General features: G+C 46.1%; 1 protein-coding gene across 8 annotated transcripts in view; it reads left to right on the top strand.

Moving 5' to 3' along the window:
- Positions 1-13,357, top strand: part of cplane1 (ciliogenesis and planar polarity effector 1) — a 306,978-nt gene that overhangs the window by 156,150 nt on the left and 137,471 nt on the right. For all 8 annotated transcript variants that reach the window (XM_068029092.1, XM_068029085.1, XM_068029087.1 and 5 more), the window contains one exon: positions 11,022-11,170. In XM_068029092.1, the coding sequence (XP_067885193.1) occupies positions 11,022-11,170 (149 nt within the window). The remainder of the gene's footprint in view (positions 1-11,021; positions 11,171-13,357) is intronic.

Below are 13,357 nucleotides of genomic sequence, written 5' to 3'. Positions count from 1 at the left end.
GAATCGTGGCTACAGGGTGACCAAGACTGGGAACTGAATATTCAAGGATATTAGACATTTAGGAAGAACAGGCAAAAAGGAAAAGGAGGTGGTGTTGCGCTGATAATAAGGGATGGGATCAGTACAGTATTAGAAACAGGAAAATAGGAGCAGGAATAGGCCATTCGGCCCTTCGAGCCTGCACCGCCATTCAATACGATCATGGCTGATCATCAAACTCAGTACCCTGTTCCCGCTTTCTCCCCGTATCCCTTGATCCCTTTAGCCCTAAGAACTATGTCTAACTCTCCCTTTAGTAAGGGAGGATCTTTGATCGGAAAACAAAATGTGAATCTGTTTGGTTGGAGCTAAGAAACAGCAAGGGGCAGCAAACATTGGTAGGAGTTGTTTATAGGCCACCAAACAGTAGTGGTAGTGTGGGGCATGGTGTTAATCAGGAGATTAGAGAAGCATGTAGCCTGGGTAATACAGTAATCATGGATGACTTCAATCTGCATATAGACTGGGTAAACCTGATGAGCACTAATGCTGTGGAGGACGAGTTTCTGGAGTGAGTTAGGGATGGTTTTCTAGAACAGTATGTTGAGGAACTGACTAGACAACAGGCTATTTTAGATCTAGTTTTATGTAATGAGAAAGGGCTAATTAATAATCTTGTTGCAAAAGAACCTTTAGGGATGAGTGACCATAATATGATTGAATTTTGCATTATGCTTGAAAGTGAAGTAGTTCAAATCTGAAGCTAGGGTGTTAAATTTGAACAAAGGGGCAAATTGGCTGAGATGGATTGGGAAAATATATTAAAAGGTATGACAGTACAAAGGGAATGGATAGTCTTTAAACAAATATTACATAGTTTACAGCAACTACATTCCTTCAAGGCCCAAAAACCCCAAAAGTAAAGGCAATCAATCGTGGATAACAAAGGAATTTAACGATTGTGTAAGATTAAAAGAAAAGGCCTATAAAGTTACCAGAAATAGTAGTAAACCTGAGGATTGGGCGGATTTTAGAATACAGCAAAGAAACTGATAAAGAAAGAGAGAATAGAATGTGAATGTAAGCTAGCAAAAAATATGAAAAGGGACTGTAAAAGCTTATCCAGGTACGTAAAAAGGAAATATTTGGCTAAGACAAATGTGGGTCCAGTACAAGCAGTCAGGAGAATTTATAATGGGATTAGAGAAATGGCAGAGGAGCTAAATGATTACTTTGTGTCTGTCTTAACTGAGGAAGGTACAATAAATCTCCCAGAATTAGAGATCCAAGGGATTAAGGGGAATGAGGAATTGAAGGAAATTAGTTATAAGGTTGTATTGGAGAAATTAATGGGGCTGAAGGTTGATTAAGTCCCCAGGACCTGATGTTCGATATCCACGAGTGTTGAAAGAGTTAGTTATGGAGATAGTGGATGCATTTGTGATCATATTCCAAAATTCTAGATTCTGGAACGGCTCCTGCAGATTGGAAGGTCGCAAATGTCATCCCACTGTTTGAGAAGGAGGGGAGAGAGAAAACGAGGACCTGTTAGCCTCACACCAGTCGATGGGAAAATGCTAGAACCTATTGTAAAGGATGTGATAAATGGACACATGAATGATAATGATCTGATTGGGCATAGTCAACATGGATTTATGAATGGGAAATCATGTTTGATTTACTAACAGAATTGATAAAGGGAAGTTGGTGGATGTGGTATGCTTGGATTTTCAGAAGGATTTTGATAAAGTCCTCCATAGGAGGTTGGTTAGCAAAATTAAAGCACATGGGATAGGAGGTAATATACTGACATGGATTAAGAATTGGTTAACAGGCAGAAAGCAGAGAGTAGGAATAAACAGATCATTATCGCATTGGCAGGCTGTGACCAGTGGGGTACCGCAGGGATCAGTGCTTGGGCCCCAGCTGTTCACAATATATATCAATGATTTGGATATGGGACCAAATGTAATATTTCCAAGTTCACGGATGATACAAAACTAGGTGGAAATGTGTGTTGTGAGGAAGATGCAAAGCGGCACAGTGGTTAGCACTGCAGCCTCACAGCTCCAGGGACCCAGGTTCGATTCTGGGTATTGCCTGTGCGGAGTTTGCAAGTTCTCCCTGTGACCGCGTGGGTTTTCGCTGGGTGCTCCTGTTTCCTCCCACAGCCAAAGACTTGCAGGTTGATAGGTAAATTGGCCATTGTAAATTGCCCCTAGTATAGGTAGGTGATATGGGGTTACTGCAGGGTTAGTATAAATGGGTGGTTGTTGGTCGGCACAGACTCGGTGGGCCGAAGGGCCTGTTTCAGTGCTGTATCTCTTTTTTTAAAAAAAAGCAGTTTCAAGGGGATTTGGACAGTCTTAGCGAGTGGGCAAGAACATGGCAGATGGAATACAATGTGGAAAAATGTGCGGTTATCCATTTTGTTAGCAGAAATAGATGTGCAGAGCATTTCTTAAATGGTAAGAGATTAGAAAGTGTAGATGTACAAAGGGACCTGGGTGTCCTTGTCAATAGGTCACTGAAAGCTAACGTGCAGGTGAGCCAGCATTAAGAAGGCTAATGGTATGTTAGCCTTTATCCCAAGAGGATTTGAGTACAGGAATAGTAAAGTCTTGTTTTAATTGTATAGAACTTTGGTTAGATCACACCTGGAGTACTGTGTGCAGTTTTGGTCCCCTTACCTTAGGCAGGATATTATTGCCATAGAGGGAGTGCAATGAAGGTTCACCAGACTTGATCTCTGGATGGCGGGACTGTCCTATGACGAGAGATTGGGGAAACTGGGCCTGTATTCTCTAGAGTTTCGAAGAATGAGAGGTGATCAAATTGAAACCTACAAAATACTTAAAGGGATAGACAGGGTAGATGCAGCTAAGATGTTTCCCCTGGTTGGGAGTCTCGAACCAGGGAACATAATTTCAAAATAAGGGAGGAAGCCACTTAGGACAGAAATGAGGAGAAATGTCTTTACTCAGAAGGTTGTGAATCTTTAGAATTCTCTACCCCAGAGGGCTGTGGAAGCTCAGTCATTGAGTATGTTTAAAGCAGAGATTGACAGATTTCTAAATACCAATGACATAAGGGGATATGGGGATAGTGTGGGAAAAAGGCATTGAAGTGGGTGATCAGCCATCATTGTACTGAATGGTGGGGCAGGCTCGATGGGCTACTCCTGCTCCTATCTTCCTTCTCTTGTTGGACTTGCTACATACTGGGCAAAAAGGTTCTCCTGAATGCACCTCAAGAATTCTGCTCCTTCAATTCCTTTCGCGCTAAAACTATCCCAGTTACTATTGGAGTAGTTCAAATCCCCTACTATTACTGCCCTATTGTTTTTGCACTTCTCAGAGATTTGCTTCTATATCTGCTCTTCTATCTCTGACTGTTTGGGGGTCTATAGTACACTGTCAGCAGTGTGATTGCCCCTTTTTTGTTCCTTAGCTCAATCCATATGGCCTCATTTGATGAATCTTCCAACATTTCATTCCTGCTGACAGCTGTAATAGTTTCCTTGACCAAAATTGCCACTCCCCCTCCTTTCTTATCCCGTTCCCTATCGCATCTGAAAACCCTGTAACCAGGAACATTGAGCTGCCATTCTTGTCCCTCCTTAAGCCATGTTTCTGTAATAGTTATGATATCATACTTTCATGTGTCTATCTTTGCTCTCGGCTCATCTGCTTTATTTGCTATACTCCTTGCTTTGAAATAGGTACCTTTGAGCACTACCAAACTTTTTTCTTAAATTTTCTAACCTCTGTTTCCTCTGTCTTCCAGACTCATCCAATAGTTTTCTGCCTTCCATTTTAATTTCTGATTTTGTCCCAACTGAGTCTACCCTCAGGTTCCCATTCCCCTGCCAAACTAGTTTAAACCCTGCCCAACAGCACAAGCAAAACGTCCCACAAGGAACTCAGTCCTGGCTCTGTTCAGGTACATCCCGCCCAGCCTGTACAGGTCCCATATCCCCCAGAGCCGTCCCAATGTCCCAGGAATCTAAAGCCCTCCCTCCTGCCTCATCTTTCCAGTCACACATTCATCTGTCTTATCCTTCTATTTCTATACTCACACGTGGCACTGTGAGTAATCTGGAGATGACTACTTTTGAGGTCCTGCTTGCTAACTTCTTAACTAGCTCCCTAAATTGCGACTGCAGGACCACATCACTCTTTCTATCTATGTCGTTGATTGCAATGCGGACCACGACTGCTGACTGTTCACCCTCCCCCTTCAGGATGCTCTGCAACTGCTCAGTGACATCCTTGACCTTGGCACTGGGGAGGCAACACACCATCCTAGATTCACGTCTGTGGCCACAGAAACGCCTGTCTGATCCCCTGACTGTTGAATCACCTATCATTATGGCTCTTCCAGTCTTCCCTGTACCCCCCTGTGCAGCTGAGCCACCCGTGGTGCCATGGACCCGGACTACATTCCCCAGGTGAAGCATCATTTTTCTATACCGTTGGAGAGTGAGATGTATTCAGGGGTCTCCTGCACTACCTGACTGTTTCTTTTTGACTGCCTGACAGTCACCCATTCCCTCTCTCCCTACATACTCTTTAGCTGTGGGGTGACCACATCTGTAAACGTGCATCCTCACGAATGCACTGCATTGTCGCCAGCTGCCATTCAAGTTCCAAAACCCGGAGCTCAAGATCCCACAATTGATAACGCTTCCTGTACAAATGGTTCTCCAGGATACGATCTGACCCCTTGCCGTGTATTCACTATACCCTCCAACCTTCCCTTCTCTGATGCTGAACGTTCTGTACTCAGCAAAGGTCTCAGTTTTATCCCGTTACGACCCCACCTCAATGAATTTCACTCTCGGCATGACGTTGAGCTCTTCTTCCATCGACTTCACCTCCGTGCTCACTTCTTTGACCAGGAGTCCTCCCCCCGATCAGCAGACCCATTCATCCCCCTCCAGCATTCTCCCTCTACCTGGACCCCTCCCTCTAGCCTCTTACCCACTCTTGATCTTTTCGTTGAAAACTGTCGGCGAGACATTGGTCGTCTCAATTTCTCTGCCCCCCCTCACTCACTCTAACCTGTCCCTCTCTGAACTTGCCGCACTCTGTTCTCTCAGGTCTAACCCCGACATGGTCATCAAACCTGCAGAAAAGGGTGGTGCTGTTGTTGTCTGGCATACCGACCTTTACCTTGCAGAGGCTCAGATACTTCTTCCTACCTCCCCCTGGACCATACCCCCACCACCAAACATCAAGCTACTGTCCACAGGACTGTCACTGACCTCATCTCTGCTGGAGATCTTCCCTCTACAACTTCCAACCTCATAGTCCCACAACCCCAGACAGCCCGTTTTTACCTCCTTCCCAAAATCCACAAGTCCTGGCAGTCCCATTGTTTCAGCCTGCTCTTGCCCCACTGAACTTATTTCTTCCTATCTTGACTCTATCTTTTTTCCCCTGGTCCAGTCTCTTCCCACCTACATCCGTGAGTCTTCCGACACCCTATGTCATTTTGACAATTTCCCGTTTCCTGGCCCTAACCGCCTCCTCTTCACTATGGACGTCCAATCTCTCTACACCTCCATCCCCCACCAGGAGGGTTTGAGGGCTCTCCACTTCTTCCTTGAACAGAGGCCCAACCAGTCCCCATCCACCACCACCCTCCTCCGCCTGGCTGAACTTGTTCTCACATTGAACAACTTCTCATTCAACCCCATTCATGTCCTTCAAGTAAAAGATGTTGTTATGGGTGCCCACATGGGTCCTAGTTATGCCTGTCTTTTTGTGGGATATGTCGTACATTCCTTGTTCCAGTCCTACTCAGGCCTCCGCCCCCAACTTTTTTTCCAGTACATTGATGACTATCGGTGCCGTTTCCTGCTCCCGCCCTGAACGGGAAAACTTTATCAACTTTGCTTCTAATTTCCACCCTTCTCTCACCTTTACATGGACCATTTCCGACACTTCCCTTCCCTTCCTCGACTTCTCTGTCTCCATCTCTGGGGATAGGCTGTCTACTAAGATTCATTATAAGCCCACCAACTCCCACAGCTACCTCGACTACACTTCTTCACACCCTGCCTCCTGTAAGGACTCCATTCCATTCTCCCAGTTTCTCTGTCTCCGATGCATCTGCTCTGATGATGCTACCTTCCATGACGGTGCTTCTGGTATGTCTTCCTTTTTCCTCAACCGAGGATTCCCTACTACTGTGGTTGACTGGGCCCTCAACCGTGTCCGGCCCATTTCCTGCACCTCTTCCCTCACCCCTTCCCCTCCCTCCCAGAACTGCGACAGGGTTCCCCTTGTCCTCACTTTCCACCCCAGCAGCCTCCACATCCAAAGGATCATCCTCCGCCATTTCTGCCACGTCCAGCGTGATGCCACTACCAGTCGCATCTTCCCTTCCCCTCCCCTGTCAGCATTCCAAAGGGATCGTTCCCTCCGCGACACCCTGGTCCACTCCTCCATTACCCCGGCACCTCATCTCCTTCCCACGCAATTGCAGGAGGTGTAATACCTGCCCATTTACCTCCTCTCTCCTCACTATTCAAGGCCCCAAACATTCCTTTCAGGTGAAGCAGCAATTTACTAGTACTTTTTTCAATGTAGTATACTGTATTCGCTGCTCACAATGTGGTCTCCTCAACATTGGGAAGAGCAAACGCAGGTTAGGTTGACTGCTGTGCGGAACACCTTCGCTCAGTCCGAAATCATGACCCCGAGCTTCCGGTTGCTGGTCATTTCAACACACCCCCCTGCTCTCATGCCCATATATCTGTCCTGGGCTTGCTGCAATGCTGCAGAGAACATTAACGCAAGCTTGAGGAACATAGAAACATAAAAATAGGAGCAGGAGTAGGCCATTCAACCCTTCAAGTCTGCTCCGCCGTTCAATACAATTATGACTGATCGTCCAAACTCAGTCCCCTGTTCCTGCTTTCTCCCTGTATTCCTTGATCCAATTAGCCCTCAGAACTATATCTAACTCCTTTTTGAATATATTTAATGATTCGGCCTCAACTGCTTTCCGTGGTAGAGAATTCCACAGGTTCACCACTCTCTGGGTGAAGAACTCTCTCCTCATCTTCGTCCTAAATGGCTTACCCCTTATCCTTAGACTGTGACCCCTGGTCCTGGACTCCCCCACCATCGGGAACATCCTTCCTGCATCTAGTCTGTCCAGTCCTGTTAGGATTTTATAGGTTTCTATGAGATCCCCTCTCATTCTTCTAAACTCTAGTGAATACAAGCCTAACTAACCCAATCTCTCTTCATACTTCAGTCCTGCCATCCCAGCAATCAGTCTGGTGAACCTTCGCTGCACTCCCTCCATAGCAAGAACATCCTTCCTCAGATAAGAAGACCAAAACTGCACACAATACTCCAGATGTGGTCTCACCAAGGCCTTGTATAATTGCAGCAAGACATCCTTGTTCCTGTACTTGAATCCTCTCGCTATGAAGGCCAACATACCATTTGTCTTCTTAACTGCCTACTGCACCTGCATGCTTACTTTCAGCAACTGGTGTACAAGGGCACCCAGGTCTCACTGCACCTCCCCCTTTCCCAATCTATCACCGTTCAGATAATCTGCCTTTATGTTTTTGCCACCAAAGTGGATAACCTCACATTTATCCACATTATACTGCATCTGCCATGTATTTGCCCACTCGCTCAACCTGTCCAAATCACACTGGAGCTTCTCTGTATCCTCCTGACAGCTCACACTCCCACCCAGCTTTGTGTCATCTGCAAACTTGCATATATTACATTTAATTCCCTCATCTATATCATTAATATCTATTGTGAATAACTGGGGTCCTAGCTCTGAAACCTGCGGTACTCCACTAGTCGCTGCCTGCCACTCGGAAAAAGACCTGTTTATTCCTACTCTTTGTTTCCTATCTGCCAACCAGTTCTCTATCTATGTCAGTACCTTACCCCTTAATTTTGCACGCTAGTCTCTTATGTGGGACACTATCAAAAGCCTTCTGAAAGTCTAAATACACCACATCCACTGGTTCTCCCTTATCTATTCAACTAGTTACATCCTCAAAGAATTCCAGTAGATTGGTCAAGCATGATTTCTCTTTCGTAAATCCATGTTGACTTTGTCCGATCATGTCATTGTTTTCCAAGTGCTCTGCTATTGCATCTTTTATAATGGACTGTAGCATTTCCCCACTACTGATGTCAGGCTAACCGGTCTATAATTCCCTGTTTTCTCTCTACCTCCTTTTTTAAATAGTGGGGTTACATTAGCTACCCTCCAATCCATTGGAACTGTTCCAGAGTCTATAGAATTTTGAAAAATGACCACCAATGCATCCACTATTTCTAGGGCCACTTCCTTAAGTACTCTGGGATGTAGATTATCAGGCCCTGGGGATTTATCGACCTTTAATCCCATCAATTTCCCTAACACCAGTGGCGCAGTGGTTAGCACCGCAGCCTCACAGCTCCAGGGACCCGGGTTCGATTCCGGGTACTGCCTGTGTGGAGTTTGCAAGTTCTCCCTGTGTCTGCGTGGGTTTTCTCCGGGTGCTCCGGTTTCCTCCCACAAGCCAAAAGACTTGCAGGTTGATAGGTAAATTGGACATTATAAATTGTCACTAGTAGAGGTAGGTGATAGGGACAGGTGGGGATGTTTGGTAGGAATATGGGATTAGTGTAGGATTAGTATAAAAGGGTGGTTGATGTTCGGCACAGACTCGGTGGGCCGAAGGGCCTGTTTCAGTGCTGTATCTCTAATCTAATCTAATCTACCAAATCTGATTTCATACAGTTCCTCCTTCTCACTAGACCCTATGTTCCCCAACATTTCTGGGAGGTAATTTGTGTCCTCCTTTGTGAAGACAGAACCAAAGTATGTATTTAATTGGTCTGCCATTATAAATTCCCCCATTTTTGACTGTAAGACATTTGTCTTCACTAATCTTTTTCTCTTCACCTATCTCATTTACCGATTAGGCATGCTACAGGCTGCTCGACTGAACATTGAGTTCAATAATTTCAGAGCATATTTTTTATCTTATGTTAGTTTGTTTCATCATTTTTTTTAACATGTGTCTGCCCACTTTTTTTCACGTTTGTGCTTTGGGCCACGGCTGTTCATTTTTCTGTCAATTAATGGGCGGTGCAGTGGTTAGCACCGCAGCCTCACAGCTCCAGCAACCCGGGTTCAATTCTGGGTACTGCCTGTGTGGAGTTTGCAAGTTCTCCCTGTGTCGGTGTGGGTTTCCTCCGGGTGCTCCGGTTTCCTCCCACAGCCAAAAAGACTTGCAGGTTGGTAGGTAAATTGGCCATTATAAATTGCCCCTAGTATAGGTAGGTGGTAGGGAAATATAGGGACAGGTGGGGATGTGGTAGGAATATGGAATTAGTGTAGGATTAGTATAAATGGGTGGTTGACGGTCGGCACAGACTCGGTGGGCCGAAGGGCCTGTTTCAGTGCTGTGTCTCTAAACTAAACTAAACTAAACACCCTCTCAGCACACCATTAACATAGCGTTTGCCTTTGCTCCATGATCTTCTGGTCAGTTATTCTCCATGACCCTGACATGTCAACACCTTCCCTTTTGTTATCTCTTGCCCCATCCCCACTTTATTTGCTTAAAGCCTATTACATTTCTAACCTTTGCCAGTTCTGATGAAAGGTCACTGACCTGAAACGTTAACTCTGCTTCTCTCTCACCAGATTCCGACAGACCTGCTGAGTATTTCCAGCATTTCTTGTTTTTATTTCAGGGACAGAGGTTCATGTGCATGGTTATTTGCAAGTGGCAGGACATATTGAGAGAGTAATTAGCGCAGCTTATTGGGGGTCTTGGGCTTCATAAATGGAGGGATTGAGTTCAAAAGCAGGGAAGTTAGGCCACAACTAAAATATTGCGTCCAATTCTGATCACCATGCTTTAAGAAGGATGTGAGGGTCCTTGAGAGGGTGCCAAGGGGGTTTAGATAAGGTAGTCAAGAAAAGCTGATACCATTAGCTAATGGTACAAAGACCAGGGGTCACAAATTTATGGCTTTGGGCAAGAGATGCACAGGGATATGAGGAAGAACTTTAATACACAACAAATGGTAATGACCTGGAACTTGCTTCCCTCAAGAGTGGTGGAAGTAGAGATGATGAATGATCTCAAAAGGAAATTGGATGGGCACTTGAAGGAAATAAACTTGTGGGGCTCCAGGGAAATGGGACTGATTGGATCGCTCTACAGAGAGCCGGCATGGACTCGGTGGGCCGAATGGCCACCATCAGTGCCCAAATGATACTGACTCTGACATCATTACTAATGCATTGTGCCTTCAGATAAAGAGCCTTTAATTTTTTTTACCGCTATTCTTTGTATGGACCTTAGTCGCTGATGCACTATTACTGTTAATCTCTCTCTTCCTTCCTCACCCACTCTGCTTGTCTTTGCCCAAATCTCTGCACTCTTCCATTGCCTGACTTCTCAATGGATTTCTTCATCTGACCCCTCCCCCCACTCTTTCTTTTAGTTTAAAGCCCTATCTTCAGCCCTAGTTATACGATTCACCAAGACACTAATTCCAGCCCTGTTTAAATGGAGCCCAACTAAACCGAGCAGCTCCCTTTTTTCCCAGTACCGGTGCCAATGCCCCATAAATTGAAACCCCTTCTTCCAACACCACTCTTTGAGCCACGTGTCTAATTCTGTAATCTGCTGGACCCTATGCCAGTTGGCACGTGACTCAGCTAACAATCGGGAGAGTGTTACCATTGAGGTACTGCATTTTAATTTGGACTTTAACTCCTCAAACTCTCTCAGCAGAACATCATTCCTATGTCCTTTGTTCCTACATGGACCATGAAAACGGAATCCTCCCCCTCACACTCCAAGCCGTCCATCTCCAGCCGTGGGCAGGCAACACAGCTATCACAACCTTTGTTTGTCTGGCAGTCTGACAGAGTTGGTTGGGGGATTGAGACTGGTGGTAATGAAGTCGAACTGGGTGTCACAGTACCCATAAGGAATTTCCATTGTTGCCTCTAGAGTGCACTAACTCGGAATCTTTGTTACTTTGTAGGTAATCCAAGTGGAGAACTCAGTAAAGCAAGTGTGAGTGTATACAAGGTGGAGGAAGATGCTGAACCCTGCACACCCATCAGCCCCTGTATATCGATCAGCATCAAGCCCAAGCCCAAGCCCAGAACAAGGATCAGAGACAAAGTAATGGTAAGCATAAGATACCTGAGAATGTGGGAGTGCAGAGGCCCAAGGTTCAGGACAGATTCAGTTGGGGAAAAGGTGAGTAAACCAGGAGGTAATGGTGAGCAGAGCTGCAGCCTGGGGCTGTGGATGATGGGGCAAAGGGGAGAATGTTCTATGTTTATATCCAACTTACCGTCCCCATTCTCAGTAGTGAGTTTCACTGGTTTTGTTTAATCGTTCTTGGGATGCGAGCGTCGCTGAAAAGGCCAGCATTTATTGCCCATCCCGAATTGCTCTTGAGCAGATCGTGGTGAGCTGTGTTTTTGAATCATTGTAGGGCCTCTCTGGTCCATGCTGTATCTCTCACCATGAACTCTTACGATTTGTACAGGGAACTGTAATCCCTGCGCCCCCCCCCCCCCCACCCCGTTTATATTTACATTTATATACGGGAACTTTACCACAACCCCCCACAAATGACATTTGTTTTTAATTCACTCATGGGATGAGGGTATCATTGGCTAGACCAGCATTTATTGCCCATCCCTAATTGCCCTTGAGAAGGTGGTGGTGAGCTGCCTTCTTGAACCGCTGCAGTCCTTGGGGTGTAGGTACACCCACAGTGCTGTTAGGAACAGATTTTGACCCAGCGACAGTGAAGGAATGGCAATATAGTTACAAGTCAGGATGGCGTGTGGCTTGGAGGGGAACTTGCAGGTGGTGGTGTTCCTGTGCATCTGCTGCCCTTGTCCTTCTAGGTGATAGAGCTCACTGGTTTGGAAGGTGCTGTCGAAAGAGCCTTGGTGCATTGCTGCAATGCATCTTGTAGATGGTACACACTGCTGCCGCTGTGCTTTGGTGATGGAGGGAGTGAATGTTTGTAGATGGGGTGCCAATCAAGCGGGCTGCTTTGTTCTAGATGGTGTCCCATCCAGGCAAGTGGAGAGTATTCCATCACACTCCTGATTTGTGCCTTGTAGATGGTGGACAGGCTTTGGGGAGTTAGGAGGTGAGTTACTCGCCGCAGGATTCCTAGCCTCTGACCTGCTCTTGCGGCCACGGTATTTATATGGCGACTCCAGTTCAGTTTCTGGTCAAGGTAGCCCTAAGATGTTGATAGTGGGGGATTCAGTGATGATAATGCCATTGCACGTCAAGGGGAGATGGTTAGATTCTCTCTTGTTGGAGATGGTCATTGCCTGGCACTTGTGTGGCACGAATGTTACTTGCCACTTATCAGCCCAAGCCTGGATATTGTCCAAGTCTTGCTGCATTTCTACACGGACTGCTTCAGTATCTGAGGAGTCGCGAATCATGCTGAATATTGAGCAATCATCAGTGAACATCCCCACTTCTGACCTTATGATGGAGGGAAGGTCATTAATGAAGCAGCTAAAGATGGTTGGGCCTAGGACACTACCATGAGGTACTCCTGCAATGATGTCCTGGGACTGAGAATATTCACCTCCAACAACCACAACCGTCTTCCATTGTGCTAGGTATGACTCCAACCACAACCGTCTTCCTTTGTGCTAGGTATGACTCCAACCAGCAGAGAGTTTTCCTCCTGATTCCCATTGACTCCAGTTTTGCTCATGCTCCTTGATGCCATACTCGGTCAAATGCTGCCTTGATGTCAAGGGCAATCACTCTCACCTCACTTCTTGAGTTCAGCTCTTTTGTCCATGTTTGAACCAAGGCTGTAATGAGGTCAGGAGCTGAGTGGCCCTGGCGGAACCCAAACTGAGCATCACTGAGCAGGTTATTGCTGAGCATGTGTCGCTTGATGGCACTGTCGACAACCCCTTCCATCACTTTACTGATGATTGAGAGTAGACTGATGGGGCGGTAATTGGCCAGGTTGAATTTGTCCTGCTTTTTGTGTACAGGACATACCTGGGCCAATCTCTACATTGCCGGGTAAATGCCAGTGTTGTTGCTGTACTTGAACAGCTTGGCTAGGGGTGCGGCAAGTTCTGGAGCACAAGTCTTCAGTGCTATTGCCGGAATATTGTCAGGGTCTGTAGCCTTTGCAGTATCCAGTGTTTTCAACCGTTTCTTGATATATGTGGAGTGATTCGGATTAGCTAAAGACTGGCATCTGTGATGCTGAGGACTTCAGGAGTAGTACTTTTATGTACTGGGAGTTGTACCCATACCCCCACTGATATTTATATACAGGGAACTGTACCCACCACCCCCAACACTGGC

This window comes from Heterodontus francisci, chromosome 4 (genome assembly GCF_036365525.1).
Source record: "Heterodontus francisci isolate sHetFra1 chromosome 4, sHetFra1.hap1, whole genome shotgun sequence".
Lineage (NCBI taxonomy): Eukaryota > Metazoa > Chordata > Chondrichthyes > Heterodontiformes > Heterodontidae > Heterodontus > Heterodontus francisci.
Note: the sequence above shows the minus strand (reverse complement) of the source record. Positions and strands in the feature narration are given on the sequence as shown.